We start from the raw sequence: 22,917 nt of genomic DNA, 5'->3' as shown, positions 1-22,917 counted from the left end.
ATGATATTATGCATGTGTAAGGGGTAAATGAGGTGATTGAATATCTTCCATGCAAGTGATGCAACATAGCATTCTTCACTGGCCAGCTTCACAAGAGTAATCGTACTCTTACCTTAACCCTGACAACTAATATGATTGTAGTTTCATATTTGATAATTTTTTTGTACTGGTTTTTCAAGATGTCTAGTCGATCTAATAGTCTGCTCACCCTATTTGCCATAGTATAGAACCTGAGACAACTCAAACTCTAACATGCATTAGGTAGTCTCATAGCCACTAGTGAAGAAAACAATTTTCATTTTCTTGATTGCTATTTGGTTATCAAAAGCATAGCGCATGCTCACACTTTGTACCATATCGATCACAACGTGCCTTTCGGTGATGTCGATTAGTGCAATTTCGGCCATTTTAATCATATGCAGCAGCTCACATGCTTTCATCATTGTTTTAATCCTGCACTTGGAATTTTTGTGTACTCATGGTTCCAATCACTTATTTCCCTGGTTATCCGTAAAGGAAAATACATAACTTTCCCTATCAAGATCTCTCTAAAATCTGGTTTACATTTTAAACTATTTTGTATATCTCCGTATAACAAATAGCTTATTCCAAGATAGCATATTCAGGAAGTTGTTTAACGTGAAAGTAACAATTAGCCATTAATGTATTGAAGTATTGAAACTCTCGAGTAAAAAATCGTTATATTAGTTCATTGTATGAGGTACACAGTAAACTGCAAACACTGAGTCAGTGACTAATATATCTGCTCTCGGCTCTAGAATTACAATATACATGAAGTTAATTTTACATGTCTTCATGGTCTCATGGAGTTGAAAAAAATTATTCAAACTGGCTTGATGCATGAATCATTGTTACTTTGTCAGTCTATTTGTGCTGCGTTAAGTGACCCATCCAAGGTCAAATTTCGAGTGCTTGATATGATTGTGTGGGTCTTTGAAGTTTAAAAATCATGGTAAATTCACTATTTAATTGTCATGCTCACCTAATTAGTAGTGTTAATTATTGCCCACTTCACTCAAGATCAGTCTTGACAATGATAAGTGCACCATTATCACTTCCACAAAACACATATAAGCAACTTGAAACAAATTTGCCGATCAACATTCTTGTAACCACTATTTTAAACTCAAGACATGTGTCTAATTGCTCAATTATTATCTAAATATGAGTTGAGAAAAGAAACATGTCATGAGTTTAAAAAATTAGACACAAAGTTGACACAAGAACGATGGTCGGCAAATTTGCTTCCAAATGTGTTTACATGTGTTTTGTGGAAGTGATAATGGAAAAGGATTCCAAAATATTTAGGTGGCATTTGTTAACCTTTTTATACTCATATTTTCAATTTGAATATAAAATCAAGACAAAACGCATTTGTCATGATATTCCTCATATACGAAAACATATTATAAGATTTACAAATTTGAATATAATACAAAATCAAAATCAAAATAATTTTCCTCCATTTTCTCAGATTAGTCTTGGTTAGGTTAGAAACTAACGGAAGATCTACTTGTTTAGATTTGAAATGAATCTAGCAAAGATTAGTGTACGTACCAACTTTTGTAGGGTGAAGCATGCTGGTGTCATTATGCCAAATGCAGTGGGATTGAGAAAAGAGGTTGATCGATTAGATTCAGGCATGCATATTGCGGCATGCTTTAAGAAAGAAGAGTGTCCCTATAGAATAAAGCGAGCCCGATCACTATCTATCAATCATCAACAAAATATAGAAGTTGATCCGATCTTCATGTTACTATGAATTATGACTAGCTCCTACTCTTTCTTCACGTATGGTGATTCATCAGTAAAAGACGTATATTCATAGTTTTGTTTTGAAGTTCCTCTTTGAATTTCGAAATGTAAAAATGTTGGAAATATTTTTGCCAAATAGCATCATTCTCCTTCAAAGTTGGATTGAATTAACCTGGGTTTCTGTATATCTGGTTAATCAAAACTCGATCATTCATTTTCCAAGTGAATATTAATTTCTACGTTTACCTTAAGCAAACAAAACTTTGTAGTGCTCCTACAATCATTCATTTTCTTGAAGAATACTCTCCAACAATTATCAATCAAGCAAGCATCCAGTTCTTTCTCCTCAACCTCCAGATTCCCAAAGCAAATGTATCATCTGCATCACTTTTGCATTGGTATGAATACAAGCCAGGGTTTGCCTTACTAAATTACTAAGCTGATAAGCCAAGCAGTTCTTGCAATACATGGAAATGTGCTGCAGTTGTGAATGCTACATAATCTTATCCACGAATCTAAGCGTTTCACCTCAAAACACATTGATCTTAGCAAATGTCCTTCTACCGTCTTTCAAATTGGAGCCCTTGCCGTCTTGGCGTCTTATTGAACATGGAACACAGCCGCTAGCTACTAAACAACTGGGTTAAAAAAGCTCCGCTGCTCTATCTTTCATGTCCTCAGTCGCAATGAATTAATTATATGCAGTGGGGAGTTGATAATGTTCGCCAAACAGACAGAAACTTCATATCTGCAGATAAGTTTGCATCGTTAGAATAACAAAGATCTAATAGAATTTACAATGACATGCAAGTAGTTCCAACTTCTAAGACAATCCCCTTCTGACACCAATAAAGTAGCTGTAAGCATTTGGAATGAGTTGTTCAATAAAGGAGTGCATCACTTAGCCATAAAGCATTGAAAATATCCTAACAAACAGCCAGCCAAGCCACGACAATTACTAGCACTTTTAAGGTGTTACTGGAATGCAGCATTATAAATCAAATAGCTGTGTAGCTTATAACATACCAAGCAAGATTGTCCCAGTGGAGAAATCCACCATGCCCTCTAGCATTGTTGAACTTATAAACAGCACCAGAAACTAACCACAAAAAGATAAATGAAAAAAAAATACTTATAGCACAATCATTATAGTCAAAACCTTCAAATAAACAGAATGTTTATGTAGAAATCAAATACCTTCATAACCCTCCAGAACAGGATCTTCTGACAGCAATAGGGGTGTATCCAGATCAATAAACCTACAAGATAATATTGATACTTACTAATGGATTCAAGAGATAGACAGTGAAAACTTCAAGGAACTTCAAAAATCAGTATCAATTTTCTTCATAGAAATGGTAGTCATACTTACTTAAAGCACCCAAGGCCAGCAGCAAGGTGGCCAGAAAAGCCCATGGCAAGTCTAGTCTCAACCATACCACCAATCATCAAATCCAAACCTGATGCTCTTGCAACCTCAATGATTTCAAGGGCCCCAATAACCCCAACTTTAGTGAGTTTTATGTTAATGACATTAGCAAGATTTTCTTCTGCTATTTTCTTAACATCAATTATACTTCGACAGCTCTCATCAGCTGCAATTGATACTCCATATCTCTCTCTAGCAATACGAGTAACATATCCAAGGCCTTCCCAATCATCTCTATGAACTGGCTGTTCAAAGAGCACTGGACTCACTCCCACCTCTGCAAGTAAAAAAATGAAAAGGAAAAAATTTCAGCACCACTAGACGGAGTAAAGCTATAATTTTTACTTAATGAAATTGTTGGCAAAAGCAGATTTCTATCTTGAGTTATACAGAGCACATATGCTGAATGGCAACTTGGATTTTAGATTGTATCATTTACCAAATAATTTCTCAAGAACTTGGATAGCTTCATTGGAGGAATATCCTTCATTAGCATCCAAGATAAAAGAGCAATCAGGGTGGACTGCACGTATAGCTTGAAGAACTTCTATGTCTGAATTTAGATTCTTTCCCACCTTAAGTTTTAATGTCTTAAATCCTTCTTTGCAATACTTTGAAGCCAGTTTGGCAGCTTCATCTGCTGAAACTATAGGAATCTGTAAACATAGAATTCAGTCCATCATTACTCATGTCTTCAGTACCGCAGTCCAGTACTGTTTGGATTGTCATAGCTATTTATGACTTGAATAAAAACCACCGCTAATTCAAGTTCACCCTACATTTCCTACAGAATAGTGATTTGGTGAAGGCATATATCTGCAATACATGAATTACTTTTACTTGAGAATATTTGAAGAACTTAACCGTTATATCAGTGGTTATTGTATTTGAAGCTCCACCAAACAGTCTCCAGAGAGGGACACCAATACTTGTGGCAACCGCGTCAATTAGAGCCATCTCAACTCCTGCCCTAACCTTCAATTGCAATTACACAAGACTTCATAATGGTTTAAGATCAAAAATGAAGATATCAAACAGAATCAGGTCCTGCTGAAGTGCTGATTTGCAAACAGAATTTATTTTTTATTTTTTATTTTTTATGATTCAAGTCATATGAGATTCAGTAAATTCAGTGAACTCAATAATTTCTTGTAAATTTTGTAACACTCAATAGATAGTAATCCATTAAGATACACCGAATCAGGAGCATCAGAGGCAGTGGTCTTATACATGGCAGAATGACACTATAGAGACCACAATGTGTAGTATTGCTTCCAGCATATCCTCGTAAAGAAAAAATAACATCACATAAATCATATCATACCCTTCAATATCATCCAATCATCTAATAAAGCAAGAAAATTTCTGCAGAAAAAGTGGTTAAATGAGATCCATAAAAGCCATTTCCACCACCGAAGAACTAGATCAAATAAACTGTATTTTGCTGCACAATTTTCATATCAGTGAAATTCTCAACCTAGGTAAAACCAATTAAAGCATAGTTCCCAACGAATTTCTAAACTTCTCACATAGGACCCAGAACTCAACGTAACTAGGCCTCAATTTCAATAGTGAATAGACTCAATACTCACAAACTCCATTATACTTCCTACCTACTCTCAGCAAAGAACCACATATCTCAATGCCTACCAAACTAAACATCCAAGTTGTTCAATTCTCAGCAAAAAAAATCACATATATCAATGCAAACCAATCTAAACATCCAAGTTCAATTCCCGGTACAAGCATTCACCAAAGAACACAACTTTCGTATATGAAACACTAACTTATAAACCAAATCTTGATACTCACAGAAGCAAAATTATATCCAGGAAGCAGCACACCAATCTCTCCCAAAACCGAACTCAAAGTCATCCCCTTATTCCTGAGCAAAAAGTCACAAGCCTCCTTGGCCTTAACCATAGCAGTTTCCTGATCCTCTGCAGTCACATGAGGCAAGATTGGAGCTTCACCCCATCCCACACACCCATTACTCAACTCAACTCTGATGGCAACATTTTTAACACTCTCAAGCCTCGAAGTCGCAATCGTGAAAGGAGCAATCAGAGGCACATTGAGAGGCCTGTTCTCTGCTCTCTGCACGTTGACTGTGAAAGTTTCGAGTAGATTACTGAACCCAAATGTGGTTGTTGGGGTGGCCAGAGCCATTCTTGGACTAATTCTTGAACTGGGTCTCAGCGTTTTTGATCTCTGAGTGGAACCGATAGTAGAACACAGAATTAGAGAGTTGAGGGAAAACCCAATTGAGGCCATCTGATTGGGTTGTCGAGAACTCCGATTGGACTAGAAGTGAAGCTTTGTTGGTCTTGTTGTTGTGTCTGTTGAGCTTTAGCAGAAGAGGAGTGTCCGATCGGTGCCATTTGTTTAATTACTTTAATGCAAATGTCATTATTCTAAACTACTGTTTGTCCTTCCTGTCTCTTCTCCCGGTGGGTTCTCCTCTTCTATATTAGAAAATTTATATCTTTCATTTTCATTTGGTACAAGAACCAAGCTTCCCAAGTGATATACATGATTCCATATCACCCTCATGTATTAATTCTTGTTTTTCTTCTACAATTGCTATGTTGATCCTGACTTGAATGAGCATAACCTCAAGTCCAACCCCAGGTTGAAGAAAATAGAGTTGGAATCTACATCTACGTGTTTGTTGGCACCTACCAATCATTGAGACCTCTCAATATATTTATATAAACGTGCATGTTTCTTGCCATTGTTGGGTTAAAGTTCGAGTCTTTTTCTTTTTTCTTTGTGTCTTTGAAGATGGGGATGAACTAATGACTAAAAAATGAACTAAGGTTGGATTACTATATAAATTGTTCGCTCATGTCATTTTGTTATTCAGTTCTCACCAAAATGGATCATTCTTTCCTCAGGTGTGTCCCTCCAAGTCTCAAACGTTCCCAAAGGTTGCTTTCTGCAGGGGCTAATTAAGTTGCCAAAAGGACAGATCATGAGAGATTGAATGAGGCTGCAGTGCTGGACAAGATGGTAGAGCTCAAAGAAGCAAAGCTTGATGAATTCACGGATTAGTGAATACCGAATACTGATTAGAATCTAATCTGCGAGTTAACAAAAAGGCTTGCAATTTAATTTCTGGAGTAAAGAGTGATCGATTGGAGTGAAAGGTTAGTTTGAGTACCAATTTTGTACAAGACGAACATGGATCAATATTTTTTTTCTGTTAAACTAAGTAGCTAGCTAGGCTAGCGTGCATGCAACGCAAAAGTTGATCGAATTTAAGGCAAAGCCCTTCCAAGACATTCCTTACTTCATGCAGGTTACTTTACCACCAAGCTTAGAACCCCCGGGTCAGGCCACATCTAGCTATATTCATATATAAGTTGCTGTTGATCAATGTTCATACACATATCAACCCATAATACTAGTTATTAAGTCTTAAATCACTCTTGATCATGCCGGGATTAGTATACTCGTCGGATTCTGATGACATCTATGGAGCCAGCCACTCGAGGCTCTTCGGACGCGAGAGGCCAATTCATCGTGTTCTTGGAGGTGGCAAAGGTAACGGGGCTACGTACATTCATCGATCTATATACTCTTGCACGTAAATATGCTTGTCTATCTGCATGTTAATCGTTTTGTATAAGTTTGCAGTTGCGGATGTGTTGCTATGGAGGAACAGATACGTATCGGGAGCGCTTTTGGGTGTGATGACCGTGATATGGTTTCTTTTCGAGATAGTCGAGTACAATTTCATCACTCTCGTCTGTCATGCCTCTATTACCACCATGCTTGTTATCTTCATATGGCGCATGGTGGCAGAAATCTTCAATTTGTACGTACTACGTACCTAATCGATCTATTCGCTCACAAAATCCTCATCCCCTAATGTCATACAATTAGTACTGCTCTAACAAATTAACTATGATGCAGAACACCTCCTAGAATACCAAAAGTCATATTAGATGATTCTACATTCAGAGAAGTAGCTTCCATGGTCCATAGGAAGTTCAACCGTTTCTTATCAAAGCTCCTCGACAGTGCTACTGGAAAAGACCTACCATTCTTCATTTTGGTAATTTCAAGTGAACTAATTATATGCAATTTAGGCTTCTATTGTCTATATATACTAATTTCCTTCATTGTCGATGATGTTCAGGCAATCTTTTCTCTATATATTGTGTCTGTGATCGGAACCTATTTCAGCTTCCTGAATCTTCTTTACTTGGGTAAGCTAGAATTTTTTTTAAAAACAATTTCCACAATGTGATCAATGTGTACGAGTATTACAAATAGTTGTACTAATCATCTTGGTTTTGTTTGCAAATGATATTCAAGGGTTCCTGAGTCTGGAAACTCTGCCAGTTCTGTATGAGACATTTGAGGAAGATGTTGATCAACTAGCAGGAAAAATTTCCAGAAAAATAAAGAAATCATACAGAAAATTTGAGGCTCAGTTCCTCAACAAGATCCCAAGAGGCCCAGTAAAAGACAGGAAAATCAGATGATTAACTTCCTGTCCCAACTTGCACTTACAATCATATATTGTATTAAATTATATCTGTAAATAAAACAGTACTAGTACTCGACATAATGTCGCGGAATGGCCAATGACTCGATATTATCACACTATGTAACTCAATGCAATGACTCAGTATTTGAACTCAACCTTTTATGAAGCACATTGTATGGTTGTTTTCTATGACAGATGTTTTTAATAATATATAGGTAAATAACTGTGCTCTGCTCCACTAATAGTGATAATGTGGAGCTCAGAAACAAAAGATATCAGACATATGCATGTAACACTATTTTATCGCACTAAATCACATGTCTGAGCTAGGAGGGGAGTTTATGAAGAATAGAAGCATCCACACCGTACTGACCTAGTGATTATGGCCTGTAAGTTAATGGATTACCTATGAAATAATTGTTCTGCAATGCAGTAAGTGTCTGCTACCAGATGAATCTCCTAAAGGTAAATGATAATGGGATGCCATAGGAAAGATAATGTCTGGACTAGTTCCAACCTTCCCAGGCCAAGATCCTCCCGAGGGCATATAGTTCTGTTAAATTAGTGCACATAATTGAGCAGAAGAGGGCCATTTTAATGAGCAGAGATCTGAAAGTGTATATAGTTGATTTGGCTGCACTGTTCTTATTGACAGTTTGATTTTCATACTAGTTTCCACTACCTGCTAACAGAATAAGGACAAAGAAGAGTGGGATATGAATGCAACTTCAATATATAACCCAGTGGAACCACTAGATCTTATATATAGTTTTTCAGTGGCTACTGAATTGACCCACTACTAGTTTTTCCATGTCAAACACTGTTTTTTCTTGCATGAGCTAATAGAAGGAAGAGAATCACTTCAAGTCCTAAAGTGGAGAGGGAGACAGAAAAGAGAGAAATTCCACTAACATAGACAAATATAGTTCTTATTCGATTGTTGGCTTTTTGAGCACTATAAAAACCCTCTTGGAAGGGTAAAGCTCATTTTCATCTAGTAACTTGAAACACAGATGGGGAGACTATGTAGGAAGATAGGCAGTGTGAAACTTAATCATGGTGGATATTGGTTAGTGTTTTGGGCAGTTCTGGTTACAATGTCTGTTATATCGGCCATAGTTATTTCTTGTGCTGATGGTATGTCCAAAGAGAAAAGCAATACGACGACCACTGATACAGACCTCTATGGCAGCTCAGCTCAAGCTGCAGCTTGTGGTGCATGAAGTAATATATACTTCCTCCTAATGTTAGGTTAACAGATATTAAAGTGGAGTAGTTTCAGAATGTGAGGTTGGACAATTCCATCTTAGTTGGACAAACATTGGCTTTGACTTCTATTGATGTTGTATCAGTTTGTAACACATTATTTTCCGGCTGCAGTTTGTTACAGTATTGCTTTAACTCCTTTAAGCACATTGCTTTGTCATAGAGCAAAAGCATACTATTGACAATTAATGGAGTTTTTTAATTTTATTTTTTATCATTATTCTTATTGTTATAACTTATCTCTCTTTTTCTCTCTGTTCTTGAATTCCTGATCAGGACCTAATCGACTTATTTCAATTCAAGGAGTTAATTTCATTTTTAATGAAGATTCTGACATTTTGATTCCTTGTTTATATGATGCTCTTTTGAGAAAAGAAACAGATACGTTAAATATAAGAACGGATTCTAGTTTGTCAACCAAGTCAAGATGGCCGAGTTGGTCTAAGGCGCCAGTTTCAGGTACTGGTCCGAAAGGGCATGGGTTCGAATCCCATTCTTGGCATTATTTTATTTTTATTTCAACCAATTGAAAGGAACATTTTTTTTATAGGTGTATGCCTGATGCATTAGTCGGTTCGACTATGGAATAACAGTGATAACATACAATGATGCACATCCTACCTATGATAACTCCAAAAAATACAAAGGCTGTTGCATTAAAACAATAAAACTTATGATTGCTGCCCTCTTTTAATTTCCAGCTGATTAGCCATATTATTATGTGTCCTCTTTGCTCTTGGAGCTCTCTTACCAGACAAATTATCCATATCAATATCAGAAGCTGTAGAGTCTGATGCATAAACTGTCTTCTTTATTGAGCCACGACCACAAGCACACTGCCGTGCCGCCTTGAACGGTAGCTTTATGCACCACCACATAGCTATAAATGGGCAAAAGAAGCACAAGCAAGCAGCGCATAGACACCCTGGCGTATTCTCACCACATTTCGAATTTCTCCCCTGAGAAGAAGATTTTGGCGGCCTCACATTCATCATTGAAAGTTGAAATAGGCAAACGTCTAGAACATGACATCAAAAGAGTCCACCGGCGAGATAAGAGAGCTTTGTTCCAAAGGAGGATAGCTCGTTTAGTAGCTGTTTATAGAGCAGAGTCCTTAGATCTAACTAGACTAGGGAAACATAAACTGGGAAAGAAAATACTGAATCCTAATAAAGACTAGAACTCTAAAAGAAGCAACCTAATTTGCTGAAGCCACATATGGAAATCTGAATTAGGAAAGAAAAAACAGTAAGTTTGAACTTCCATAAAATTTTCAAATCTGCCGTCTGAGATCGTAGTACTTCCACTCCCTTCCAGTTATCCTCCAATTTTTGTTTGGTCTCCCCCATTGATGCAAACACAAGCAATATGCAGCAGTACCTGGTGGCTGGTGCTGATATAGTCCAATCCATTTCTGTAAACCTTGTTGAGCAATCTTCACAGATGAGTTTGCTGCTTTCCCTTCGTAAGTTTATTTGCTTTCTGCCACGTAGTAGATTCGACTTGATTTATGCTCTGCAAACTCTATAGTGTCTAAAATGACAGGGCTAGATTGCACATAAAGTACAGTCCACAAGACCGATATTCTATTCTCGAATTACAGGAATGTTACCTTATAATGATGTAAAGTTGTAAACAGCTTATCATTCAGAAAAATGGCAAATACAACACACCTAATGTTGCATGATTTTGCTAATTTGGAAGCTTAATCTATTGGATCCTGAACCGCATTAGTTGTAAAGATAAATGATAAAGGGAATAATGATTTCAGAATACAGATCCATTTAGATGATATTCAAGCTTTGCTTGCCCTCACTTACTCCATCACCAATTTTCTCTCTTCGTGATTGGCATTTCCTTCATCAACTTATCCATTGCCTTATTCAAATCAGCAGCCTTCTCATCACTCCCATACAACTCATCGAAATCAGATTCAATCTCTTCATCATCATCCTCATCCTCCTCTTCATCGTTGCTCAGCGATCTCTGACTCTTCCCGCAAAGCTCTTCCATCAACTGCTTATCAGTCTGTTCATGCTTCCCTGTTAACTTCCTCTTCAGAATTGCCTCAAAGATTGTTGGTATTGCCTTATCATTTCCTTTGAAGTAGTCGTCAATCTTTGTCTTCAGCTCTAAAACCAAAACATTCAGAGATCTGATTACTATTTACATTAAATTACATAGATACAATGAACAAAAACACAAATCCCAATAAATATATAGCTCATAGTTTCAGATACAACATCACAAACAATGAGGATCATGACTATTTGCAAGATCAAAGTATTCACCCTTATCATTCAAAAATCAAAACCAAACCTTAAACCTCATACAGTCATACCCCAGCAAATTCAAGATGATTTCTAAGCTTTTGATTGAAACCCAGAATCTATAGTTATGAGGAAAAGTTAGTACCTTCGTTACTGACATCGTCTTCTTCGTCTTTGAAACCCTCTGGGTCTCGAGACTGAGACTCGGTCGTGTAGAAGCTCAATCTGGGCCGAGTCGAAAGGGAGAGTTGGGTAGTGGGTTTGTAGCAGGGTTGAGAGAGAAGACGAGTACGAGCGTAAAGAGAGACGCTTTTTACGATAGACTGTTTCATTGTTGTAGCTCAATCTGGGTGGTTTTGCTCTGCAAATTTAGGGTTTAAGCAGAGACTGAAGGCTTAGCTTTACATTTAGATTTATTTAGAAGACAAAAGAGTTATGTGGGCTCGGTCAGGAACTAGCCTTGGAGGCTTGGACAATACATTGGGCTTTAGAATTGGTCTTCTAATTTTATGGAAATCCTAAACTTACAATCTTAAATGGCATAAGGCTAGTTGTACGGCGATACGAGCGGTCGGGGTTTTGGCCGGAACCGGCAAGTGAACTGAGCAACTCAGATGTTTTGAGTTTAAAAAACCGATGACGAAATCAACAGCTAAGTTGATATGCAAAACTACAAGAAAAGAGAGTGAATTATAAATCGGTGGTGTGTAAGTGAATACGTTTGTCACTCCGATACAAAGTGTCGCTCTTGTTACAAAATCTCAATTTGATTCTCTGTTGGATGGAGTATTAGTAACAAACTATTCAATTATAATCAACATGTCATGTTATAAGGTCCAACAATACTCATTGAGTCATGAATCACAGACTCACCGACACCATCTTATTTAAAATCACATGACGTCGAATATGCACCTATAGTTGATTCCTTTAATTTCATTGCAATTTTTATAATGAATTTATGTCTCATAAGATTGGTAATTGTTTAGAAGCAGAGAGAGATTTTCATAAAAGCCAAAATCCTATTGCTGTTCAGTCCACATCCTTGGTCAAATGCGCTTACATCACATGTATTGACTTCACATAATTTAGTCTTCAATTATGTAGCATAGTCATATAGCTCATGCTCCTTATGGTTATGAAATGGAACGTAGTATATATAAAATATAAGTATATATATTGCAAGTAATTTCAGTGTTTGAGTTTGATAAGCAAAGCCATAGTTTGAGTGATCATAAGTTTTTTTTTCCTTTGAGAACACATTATAAGCTTTTGGAAATAACGAAATGATGAAAGGGATCAGATCGCAATTACCAATAAGCCGATTTCTTTGCTTCTAATCTACGTACTCTCATTCTCCTTGATCGGTAGCTTTTTACTATTCGTAAAGCTTACAGCTTCTCGAAGATTTTACTGGTATTACAAAAAATCAGAGACTAGTAAACAAACGATAAAATCAACCTTGGACCAAATGAGAAATAACCTAATTGATCGTCTTGCATGGGTGAAACACTTTTGATTTTCCCGAAAATATACCAGTTTATGAGGTTTACTAGCTAGTTAACTCATATCTTGAAACAAAAGGCAACCATACACGCCATACATAATCTAAGTCATATATACGGTTTAATTAGGATATGAAGCATACATTAATGTGAATGTGTAACTTAAGTTCTGAACTATATAAAGATTAAAAAAAAAATCTCTGTCTGAAAATTCATTAATCATTATTGAATCACAATCAAATACAAGAATCAAAGGATAGAACTCCCATCAACTCTGTAATCTATCATTGAATTAGAATACGAAGCATGCGACAAGAAGGAGGTATAGCTTAAGTTTAATGTTCAACAACTATGCAATGAGAAATTTCTTTAGGTAAGAAATTTCATGATTCAATCACAATCAAATACAACTATCAAATAAAAGAACCTTCATTTGATCCAATATTTTCGAATGCGAAAGTGAAGGCGACATGGTCAAGCCTCACAAGGCGAGAGCGTCGGCGTGCAAATGTGATTTAAGGCGATCGTCTTTACAACAAACATTAATTTAATACAATACATTTTCAAATAATATGAATATCCTTTAAGATATATGAATATGTCATTATAAGCATAGCATTCATTCAAAATAAGGTTCTAATCAAATTATAGAATTAATATATAGACTCATACTAAATTAAATGCAAGAGCTACACTTAAATATGTTCAATCTTCTTATTCAATCTTCATCGTCATATCCACTCGTCGCATCCAATATTTTCATTTGTTTCTTGGATTTGGATTTTTTTTACCTAAAAACAAAAACGTACTAGTATAAATATGGATTAATACATATATTCTAGACAAATTGGTATGAAAATAGGACTCCTTCCATGCACGTTTTTGTTTCAAATGCTTCAACAACTATATATCTAGAAGTCACATCGACTGCAAAAAATGGGATTGAGATCAGAATTAGAAAACAACTTGACCAGGTGACATTCCAAGACCTCTTAATACCATCCAGGCCATGATACATTATCGGCATTCATCTATAGAAAAAGATGGTATCATACATATGGAGAGCACTAACAGTAATCTCTAAACTTACCATGGACAATGTTATCCCTTCAAGAGCTTGGCTATGGAGAAAAACATCCCGTAAAGTTTTTGGTTCATCTCCCATATCACCATCAACATAATAAACCTGTCTCAAAAAATAAGAAGCAACTAATAGCCTAATATTACACCCCAAAAAAAAACTAATCAACCACAATATACCCAAAATCATATCTCAATCATACATGAAAATGAAGAAAGCAGTAGTTATGATCAAGGTCTAGAATGCAGGGAGTTTTACCCACCAACGTAGGTTTCTTGGGGGAATCAGAGTTTTCATTGGAAATAATGTGATCATCAGAATTATCGTCCTCATTGAAAATGACAGTCAACCTCTTAATTAAAAACAGATGACAAAACGACGTCGTTTTGGCCCCTAGAAAAAAAAATGCAGCGTCTTCTTCACCCGCCTCCGCTTCTCCATCACTCCGTCGCTCTGGTGGTCGCATTTCCATCGCCTTGTCTGGGTTTGAACCTGCGGGGCTTTTCTTCGTCGCTCCACCCGAAGGCGCACATCGGCGACGCCGAGGCGTCGCCTTTGAAAACATTGATTAGATCGAGCAAAATTCAATCTAACCTTGAGAACGAAGGGTGGCTGGAATTGAGACTTTCAAGTCAGTGTAAGCAGTACAACAAATGAACAAATAATGCATACGTATAATTATGAGAAAACAAAGACACAATACCGTAATGATATATAAATTTAAAAAGTTCTTTGCAAAAGAGTAGGTCTAGAAATGCCTGCCGCAATGACAATTATGAAAGCATAATGCCTTTAAACCGGAATTTGTGGTGAAATACTGAAATGGCTGAGAAATTGGAAGCCTCAGTTGTTGTTGCTTGGACCCGTTCACTCACAATTAGAATCTCCTAATTAGACAATGTTTTCCAATTTATGGAACTAATCACAATTGTGTTTTTACCTTGATTATATTCTAAGTCAAGCTGTTCATGAATGGAAACGAAAATGCCAACCCAGGAAAATTGGAGACACCTTTGTTTTACTATTTCTAAACATCCATTTGCTTAGATCACTGGTTCATGTTGGGAGGCCAGCCCAAACAAAAGAACTAGTAGATTAATCAGTTGTATAATAAAATAAATAAAAAGGAGATGAAGACATCAATGCCATTATAATACTTTGAGAAGTCACGCACTTTCGTTTGTTAAATCTGCACTCAACTTATGCGGTCACGGGGTAGGCTTCTTAAGATGCCTTAGAAATTCTCAAATTCTAGATAAATAATATGAGAGTTCTAAATTTGTTTTTGAAAGGAAATGATAGAGAGTTCTTAATAACTACCAAACTTGGGGATCTCCAACCATAAATAAAATTATGCATATGCCTCTGCAAAGTGTAGACTCATTGTCATTCTGATTAGGTAAAAGCAAAGTTCAAAAAAACACTAAACGATATTTAGGCGGACAACCAACTCCTAACATCTAGACGGTTAGTCGATTTCAAATTATTCAATAAAATCGGTTAGGCGATTTCAAATTATTCAATATTTATTTTGATTTTTATACATGTATTTAAACTATTTTTCGTGATTAAAAATACATAATGATGCTCAATATTAATTTTGAAAATATTATAAATTCACAATAACTTAAAAGCAAAGTCCATACAAAAATATTAGAATAAAATATAAATTATAAAATAAATGTAATATAAAATCTCAAGTTATTTTAGTTTTTTTTAGTTAACTGATTTTTGACCGCCTAGACAACCGCTTAATTTGTAAAACGTCAAGAATGGCCGCTGAGGTAAAAATCGTGGCAGTGACCGGTCTTGGTGTAAAAGCATATGAGATGTTTAGTGAGTCTACGAGTAATACACGAACGTTGAATTTGAAATACATGATCTATAAAGTGAAAGCCTCTTGCTATTTCTTGTTGGATCAATCTTAGTGCTTAGGCCATTTTCTTTACCAAATAAATAAAGGGATTAGGTAAAGAAAATGTTGTAAAGAAAGCTAGTCTTGGTGTCCTTTGAGCCTGTACACGTTTGAATTACCTCTTCATAACATGACTCTATGAGAGTGATGTTTCAAATATATTTTTCATTTAAGGGTTTATACCCCAAAAGTATAGATGACAGCAATTGGTGTATTGGGATTTTGGGATATAACTAATGGATAATGGCACTAAAGAAAGGTATTGTCTCTATTATGGGTATTTGTTTGAACTCCCCCAGTCTCTGACCTTAATACATTGGTAGCAACTAGCAACATGACAGATAGTAAGTTGAAGATGAACTTAAAAATAAAATTTGAATATATTGCAGGGGTGGTTTTGGCATTATGGTTTGTGTTTGATCATGTGATATATAGGAGATATGGACATTTGGGAGGGATGTTTCAGATGAATATGACTAAACATCAATCATTTATTGTGTATGATATTAAACAAGCAATGAGGCTGGGAAGTGGTTATGGAGAGTGATATATTGATTATATTATATGGTCTGGCAATTCATATATCACAGCCTCAGTTCTCTAGTAGGTTGGTTAACGCGTACAGCTCAATTAACAAAAGCACTTGAAGTAAAAGATAACAAAATTTAATGCATTCTTGATGTATTTGTATGCTTTAACTAATTATTCGGACTATCAAACGGTTGAGAATTTACCTAATATATATCGTTTTAATTTAAATTCAAGTTCAATTATGCACTTTTTATGTCATAATTAATTATTTGGATTACAAAATAATTGAGAAAAATTGCCAAATATATGTCGTTTTAACTTAAGTTCTTACACTTTACATGATCGTACAGATTACAAACATGATCCCATGATTCCCATCAAAATCATAAACTCATGAAATATTGAAATACTGGTATCAGATTCAGCATCAAGAATGGTCTATGTAGCAGTGAGTCAAGGTTAGGCCCCTACACATGACTACAACTATATAGGGCAAGCAGACACTGTAGTACATGCCAAACATAGCTATGATTAATCTCTAAGATATGTAATCCCTACACTGATGAATATTGACCTTGTGATTACCAGCGGGACCCTTCCAAATGCTGACCACAGTAAACCTATACAGTATCCCTGACAAGGACAATTTTTTGTAATGAACTAGAATTTTCTTCTTCTGTCTTGGTCTCCAAAGGGACAGTGATGCCTTAAAAATTTCAAAACAATTTCCTGGCTTTGTGTTCTTTCTCTGGTGCCATGCCTCAGATGACCCATCTTGGGATTTGGGGCTCTCTGATGAGTAAGCATCAATTGGCCTAAAAAGAAAGGAGCCAAAGAGGAAAAAAGGAAAGCAAAGTTGAAGTTTTTACTCGGAGTTTTCAGAGGCTCCAATGGAAGAAAGAAAAAAAAGACCAAACAAGAAGACAAAGCATTATATAGCATAGCCCACCTAACCAACCCACAAAAAGGAACAACCCCACAATTTAAAAATATCATCTTCACTTATTTTGTTCCTCCCATAAAAAACCTCCATTGTTTATCACTAAATTCTCCCCAAACTCCCCACTAAGAATTCACTTCCCCTTTTCTTCTTCTTAACCATATTCCATTGTTTTATATTCTCTCCTTCACAACAAGGCCAAAGGTAAAGCTCTGTTCTTTTTTGGCTTTCTCAAAGAAGAACCATGCCTGTTCTTACAGAGAGCTCAGAGCACATGAAATGGAGAAGACCCAGAAGCCAATTAATCCAACCCATTTCAGAAACAGATCCATACAACCCAAATCCAGCTCCATCATCATCATCATCATCCATAATCCAATCCACTCGCTGCAAATCCACAATCTCCTCCCTCCTCCTCTCAGGCTTCACCACCACCAATGAAGCAGCCTCATCCTCCTCAAAGAAGAAGACAAACTTTCCATCTTCAGCTAAATTCAGAGGCTTGGGGTGCACAGCCTCAGCCTCACAACAAGTCTCAGTGCCAGCTGTAATCAGAAGCTCAGCAGATTGGGAAGGAGGGAAGAAGGTGAAGAATAAGAAGGGTTATAATAAGAAGAATGTTAGGAATGAGTTCAAGGACAAGAGCCAGAGCCAGAGCCAAGGAGTGGTTGCTAATGATGGGCCTGCTGGGTTTGGATTGAACTCTGCTACTACTTTTATGGATTTTCAAGATGTTTGGTGTGGGCCTGGAATTGGGTTCTCAGCAGAGACTGCTGGCTCTGTGGATTGTGTTGTGGCTAGGAGAAATGTTTCTGGAAGAGGCAAGATTGATGGGGATCATAATAGGATGAACAGTCACCACAGGGAGGTAGTACTTGACTACTTGTCTCCTATTAATTCTGGGTTTTTAAAGTATGTTCTTTTATGTCTGCTTTAATTGCATTTATGGTCTTCATCATTTGTTTTCCATCTATGGTTTGGTGCTTCTTTGATTTTCTGCTTCAAATTTCTTCCTTTTCTGTATCAGTTTGCATTTGATTTGCCAAATACTGATCAATATCCACTTGTGTATCATATCTTTGTCTTGTTTTTGTCATGTTTTATTTATTTATATTTGTTTTTGTTTTTAATTTTGTTTGGTATTTAAAAAGAGTAAGCCTTTGAGTTACGTTTTTGGCGATTGACGGGCCCTTTGCTTGGATTTGGCGATAAGTGCACTATTAATTTCGTAGTTACCTAAACAAACAAAACTCTTTGGCTGAAAGACTCATAGTTTACCCAAAACCCTATATAATTAGCCTTACTTCTGATTCTCAGCTGTTGTATTAGGGCATATTTCTCTTTTAGGCTTGTTTATGGTGGAACTCTGAGTTTATGAGTTGACTGTAGTTTTAACAAAGTTCTGTATCTGCCCAATGCTTATTTATCTGTTTATGATATTTGAGTGAGTTAATGGTTTTGTTTCAACTCTTACTAATTTGGTTGGTTGCATCTTCGTGGCAGCGTCCTTTTTTAGCTAGGCGAACTGTAAGCCCAGATACTATCTCGTTTCTTGATTCTGAACCTGAATTCCTCATAAGCCAATCCGAATCTGAAGTGTTTGGAAGTAGGTGTTATCGACATGTTCGCCATGCCTCTCCTGAAGGCCTCGCAGAGGTGATTTAGTCTATGCTGTTTTGCCTTTCAAGTTGCAATATACTTAGATAAAACTCCTACTTGCATCCCTTCTATCGATCACTTGGTTTAGTATCAGTAGTGGTTTGTGTTCTGTGTGATTTGGCAAGCAATTCACGCTGCTCGGCACACATTAACAAGTTGTCTAAGTTACCGATTAAATTTCGTCTGGAGTAACTGAAACTATATGGTAAAATAGTATGCGACTTGTATATCTAGTTTCACTGAACATCAGACTAATTCAGTTTTGGAATTTTGTTTTTGCAACGGTGGTTGTAGATTATGATGTTTCAAAGTAGTCTTATGAGGGGTGGAAGATCAGACATGGATAGATATAGGGAGCTGAGACTTGATGTTGATAACATGACATACGAGGTTAGAAATCTTTTTTTTTTTTAATATCAAATCATTTATTCTTTTGAATACCTTTTATTGGTCTAGTTTTGACAGTTACCTTTCCTTTTTTCTTTTCTGCTGGAAACAGCAACTGCTTGAACTAGGTGAGAGAATTGGTTATGTGAGTACTGGACTAAAAGAAGATGAGATTAGCCAGTGCCTTCGAAAAATTAAGCTCTCAATGATGAATGATCAGTCACAACATCCATCTGGGCAAATAGATGGCAAGTGCATCATTTGTCAGGTGAGCATGAAAAACTATTGTTGTTGTTGTTACATTAACCTTCCGTGGTTTGTATCTTTCTTAATCCTTTACTGTTCAATGGTCATAGGAGGAATATGAAGCAGATGATGATATGGGTAGACTGAATTGTGGACACCTCTTCCACATACAGTGTATAGAACAGTGGCTTGCGCATAAAAAAACTTGCCCTTTTTGTAAGGTTGAAGCGACAACTAAACGCTAGAGCTGGTGAACTCTTGGTTTCCCATTCAGTCCTGGTGTTTTCAGTAACAGTGGAACCCTGCATGTATAGATTTGTTCTTTAACACATGAGCAAGTATTCATTATCTGGTTTGAAGTCTGCGGCGTTTTGTTCCGTGGGCATTTCCATGATATAAATTGGATGGTTTTCATTACAATCTCTACAAACAGTTCTTATATTATACTCTAGTTTTATGGTTTCTCCTGCCTTTTACATTCTTGAAATGCAAAGCAATGGTTCAAATTAAATGAGCAATTACTCGTTTCTTTTCTTTTGGTTTACTAGCAGGTTTCAATGGTGAGGTAATGAATGTCCTTTATGTACCGGAAAAAGGGTACAGATGTTTGGTAGGCTTGATAGTTGATACCATGAATCCTGGCATGCTTATAACTATACCACTGTCTCAGGAATCCTGGCTGCGTTAGGAAACCATACTTTTCGTCTATATGTAATGAATTTGCCAGTTCTCAAGGTGGGATCAATGTTTTACATCTTACTACCAACACTTGAACTAACGTTGGTTTGCATTTTATACATATAAGTTACATTGATTAGAACTATGTACGTATCTATCGCCATTTTGACCCCCTTTTGGGGATTCTTCATATGGTTGCCCTTTTATAAAGAATTGTGCCAGATGTATCTCAGACCATGCGTTGTTGATTCAAAAAAAAGATTTGTGCAGATGAAAAAATCAAGCCCTGTCAAGACGATTGAGAAACTAAATAATGTGTGGTACGCTCCCTCTGCTGCCTGCATGACGGGAAAAAAAGTAGCGGAACTTAAAATTACAAAACAAATCAAATATTTTTTTTGAAAAAATCATATGGACATTTTGTTATCATTTAAAGCATATAATTCCTCATATAAACAGAAATGCTGAAGTCAATAAAAGAAAGACATATAATTCATACCCCGCGACCTCCAACTAAATCGTAGTGTGCATAGTAAGGACCACCGAGTTCTCCAAGAACTTTGAAGGTCACCAATTGCTCAGGGATTACCTTCACTGTTTCTACTCCGGGTACACAGTAGAAACATGAAGGGGACAAATGAAAATTGGAAATTAGTTTCTGGGATGAATGTTAAGACATCAGGCTCAACTAGATTCACATTATACCATAAACAGCTTCAGGAGGACATATGGGGACGTTGCTTTTGCACAGATGAGCCTTGTAATAGAAAGTCCCACTCCTGTCACACAAACCACCATCCTGGAAGGCTGTTGCAAGAGAAGCTTAGCCGGGACAATACCTGCATATTGTGATCAGCTTGAGAATTACAATTATGGGATGGTTAACAGTACAGAATTATTGTGAGAGAGGTGAAAAGAGTGATTACTAAGTAATGTTGATATAAGCTAAAACAAAACTTCTGTGTCAACATGTCGGTGTATATTGACATGACTCCAGACTTACAAAAGTCGTTAAAGACAAGCTTTTCATACAACTCCGGATCCATCATGTCTTGCGCAGAAACTTGAGGTTTTAACCAAGATAAAGCTGGTGTGCCACTCACAAGATGATGAATAACAGTATATATTGCACCGAACGGAACAGGAACGTTTAGCACCTGCGCAGGTTCTCTCTGAGCACCACAGGCAGATTTAGTATGCTCATCAACGTTGGTTCCAGAGGCAGAGATATACAAAAGAAATTGTCTTTCATATCACTTGTCAGCGGTAAAAAAACTTAATTGAAGATTTTGAAGGCCCATAGTCAAGTGATGATCCCAAAGTAGCTACTGATCCGAATCCAGAATCTTGTCCTTGAGAGGCTAAAATCAGTAAGTTGTAATGTTAGTGTCAAGAAAGAAATATTGCAATGATCTTCTAAAGCTGAGGAGTGCAAGCTTTGAAGAAAACCAGAATAACAATAATTGTTCCTTGTGTCTCCTGAGAAGGTAAAGATTAACAATTAAGTTGAAGAAAATTTGATTACAAAATGTAGCTTGGCAACTTATCAAATCGTGAGAGCATTGCATATAGCAAGATACCCCCCATCGAGTGACCAATTGCGAGAAGCTCCCCATCCTCTGGTTTGCATTGAGTTCTTATGTACTCCATCTGATATGACAAAAAATCCAATCATAATATTCAAAGCATATATTTCTTTGGATATCTAAAGAGATTAATTTCTTATATACTCCATCAGTCCATCTGATATCAAAAGTCATTAATTTGTATGAATTCACAAAGACATGCATACATGCAAATGCACATAACCATCTGTGATCAAAATGAGACATTTTTTTCTTTTTCAGGACACTATGCACCGCAGATAAAGGCCAGCATATCAAAGGATGTCACCTCACCGCAACAGGCACATCTTCTTCCAAGTGGTGATCAAAATCCCAATCAAGCTTGGCAATTAGATCAAGCTGCTTCTGGAAATCCTCTAACGTAGTTGAAAATCGCTCTTGGAAGTCAGCAAATCTTGTGACCGCTCATTGACCTACTTCTATAATGTTGAATGGTATCCGACTTAAACCCCTGATCTCTGTCGCACGCTTTTGCTCTGCCTCTAACAAACCTGCGAAACCGGAAACTCACACATTCTGAATCCACTCATACAATTGATACAAACAAACGAACAAACTTGACAATCTCTCAGCTCAATGCACAAAAAAATCACACAAGCTTGCAGCCAGTTACAATCTTCAATGCTCTCTTTTCGAGAGAAACTTACGACATGAATCCAATACGCCTACCATATATTTCCCCCAAGTCAGTACCATGTGTGCTCAGGCCAGCACCTCTGACTTCAAGAATCCATGTATCATATCCTTGCGCCGAAACGAGGCCTAAACAACAAAGATTCACATGCATTTCAGCTCCCTAAACATACATCAAACCCGTACTATAATGACAATTCAAAGCACCAAAAACAAAATTGACTAGATTTCTCCGCAAAACTGATACACACAAAAACAAAAGTTTGCTGAAAAAATGAACTAAGAAAATAGCAAAGCTCTCTCTCACCTCCGGCGAGAGATCATAACCAATCGCATTAGTGCCGAGCCCTGACAACAGTAGCAGCGGGTGGTTCCTCAGCTCCGTCTGCGATTTCGATCAATTCAATCAATCAAAGATTCTACGATGTATAGAAATGTAGAGAGAGAGAGAGAGAGAGAGAGAGATAGAATTGACCTG

At 36.8% G+C, this 22,917-nt stretch overlaps 5 protein-coding genes and 1 non-coding gene across 6 annotated transcripts; 3 read left to right on the top strand and 3 right to left on the bottom strand.

The window, feature by feature from the left end:
- Positions 1-2,097: 2,097 nt before the first annotated feature.
- On the bottom strand, positions 2,098-5,550 carry LOC126794481 (L-Ala-D/L-amino acid epimerase). The gene is made up of 7 exons (XM_050521213.1): positions 5,018-5,550; positions 4,070-4,180; positions 3,645-3,861; positions 3,149-3,482; positions 2,974-3,035; positions 2,803-2,875; positions 2,098-2,524 (listed from the first exon to the last, which is right to left on the bottom strand). Coding segments are annotated over exons 1-7 (1,260 nt in total). The 5' UTR covers positions 5,480-5,550; the 3' UTR covers positions 2,098-2,523.
- A 982-nt stretch (positions 5,551-6,532) lies between these two features.
- LOC126794482 (reticulon-like protein B9) lies at positions 6,533-7,866 on the top strand. The gene is made up of 5 exons (XM_050521214.1): positions 6,533-6,751; positions 6,845-7,025; positions 7,124-7,265; positions 7,350-7,419; positions 7,529-7,866. The coding sequence occupies exons 1-5, from the start codon at positions 6,643-6,645 to the stop codon at positions 7,696-7,698; spliced, it is 672 nt and encodes a 223-aa protein (XP_050377171.1). The 5' UTR covers positions 6,533-6,642; the 3' UTR covers positions 7,699-7,866.
- A 1,524-nt stretch (positions 7,867-9,390) lies between these two features.
- TRNAL-CAG (transfer RNA leucine (anticodon CAG)) lies at positions 9,391-9,471 on the top strand. The gene has a single exon. It is a non-coding gene; the product is annotated as a tRNA-Leu (tRNA).
- A 1,062-nt stretch (positions 9,472-10,533) lies between these two features.
- Positions 10,534-11,631, bottom strand: LOC126794970 (M phase phosphoprotein 10). Its single transcript, XM_050521776.1, has 2 exons — positions 11,385-11,631; positions 10,534-11,101 (listed from the first exon to the last, which is right to left on the bottom strand). Exons 1-2 carry the CDS (start codon positions 11,569-11,571, stop codon positions 10,794-10,796), a joined length of 495 nt encoding a protein of 164 aa, XP_050377733.1. The 5' UTR covers positions 11,572-11,631; the 3' UTR covers positions 10,534-10,793.
- Positions 11,632-17,327: 5,696 nt separating this feature from the next.
- Positions 17,328-19,865, top strand: LOC126793996 (uncharacterized). The gene is made up of 5 exons (XM_050520639.1): positions 17,328-18,079; positions 18,715-18,867; positions 19,165-19,260; positions 19,370-19,525; positions 19,614-19,865. The coding sequence occupies exons 1-5, from the start codon at positions 17,456-17,458 to the stop codon at positions 19,746-19,748; spliced, it is 1,164 nt and encodes a 387-aa protein (XP_050376596.1). The 5' UTR covers positions 17,328-17,455; the 3' UTR covers positions 19,749-19,865.
- Positions 19,866-20,209: 344 nt separating this feature from the next.
- LOC126793858 (uncharacterized) lies at positions 20,210-22,593 on the bottom strand. Its single transcript, XM_050520487.1, is given in 9 exon segments — positions 20,210-20,519; positions 20,681-20,781; positions 20,887-20,994; positions 20,997-21,020; positions 21,185-21,426; positions 21,707-21,831; positions 22,080-22,162; positions 22,224-22,297; positions 22,454-22,593. Coding segments are annotated over 9 exon segments (1,032 nt in total). The 3' UTR covers positions 20,210-20,384.
- Positions 22,594-22,917: the final 324 nt, after the last annotated feature.

This window comes from Argentina anserina, chromosome 5 (genome assembly GCF_933775445.1).
Source record: "Argentina anserina chromosome 5, drPotAnse1.1, whole genome shotgun sequence".
Lineage (NCBI taxonomy): Eukaryota > Viridiplantae > Streptophyta > Magnoliopsida > Rosales > Rosaceae > Argentina > Argentina anserina.
The sequence above is the reverse complement of the archived record's forward strand: the minus strand, read 5'-3'. Positions and strand labels throughout refer to the sequence as shown.

Excerpts from the sequence above, each read along its gene's own strand:
- LOC126794481 (XM_050521213.1), bottom strand. The coding sequence starts at position 5,479 with ATGGCCTCAATTGGGTTTTCCCTCAACTCTCTAATTCTGTGTTCTACT. Across the intron at positions 4,181-5,017 it reads CTGGATATAATTTTGCTTCT|GTTAGGGCAGGAGTTGAGAT; the intron begins GTGAGTATCAAG and ends TTGCAATTGAAG. Across the intron at positions 3,036-3,148 it reads GCTGGCCTTGGGTGCTTTAA|GTTTATTGATCTGGATACAC; the intron begins GTAAGTATGACT and ends ATTATCTTGTAG.
- LOC126794482 (XM_050521214.1), top strand. The coding sequence starts at position 6,643 with ATGCCGGGATTAGTATACTCGTCGGATTCTGATGACATCTATGGAGCC. Across the intron at positions 6,752-6,844 it reads TGTTCTTGGAGGTGGCAAAG|TTGCGGATGTGTTGCTATGG; the intron begins GTAACGGGGCTA and ends ATAAGTTTGCAG. Across the intron at positions 7,420-7,528 it reads CCTGAATCTTCTTTACTTGG|GGTTCCTGAGTCTGGAAACT; the intron begins GTAAGCTAGAAT and ends ATGATATTCAAG.
- LOC126794970 (XM_050521776.1), bottom strand. The coding sequence starts at position 11,571 with ATGAAACAGTCTATCGTAAAAAGCGTCTCTCTTTACGCTCGTACTCGT. Across the intron at positions 11,102-11,384 it reads AGACGATGTCAGTAACGAAG|AGCTGAAGACAAAGATTGAC; the intron begins GTACTAACTTTT and ends TTTTGGTTTTAG.
- LOC126793996 (XM_050520639.1), top strand. The coding sequence starts at position 17,456 with ATGCCTGTTCTTACAGAGAGCTCAGAGCACATGAAATGGAGAAGACCC. Across the intron at positions 18,080-18,714 it reads TGAACAGTCACCACAGGGAG|CGTCCTTTTTTAGCTAGGCG; the intron begins GTAGTACTTGAC and ends TCTTCGTGGCAG. Across the intron at positions 19,261-19,369 it reads TTGATAACATGACATACGAG|CAACTGCTTGAACTAGGTGA; the intron begins GTTAGAAATCTT and ends TGCTGGAAACAG.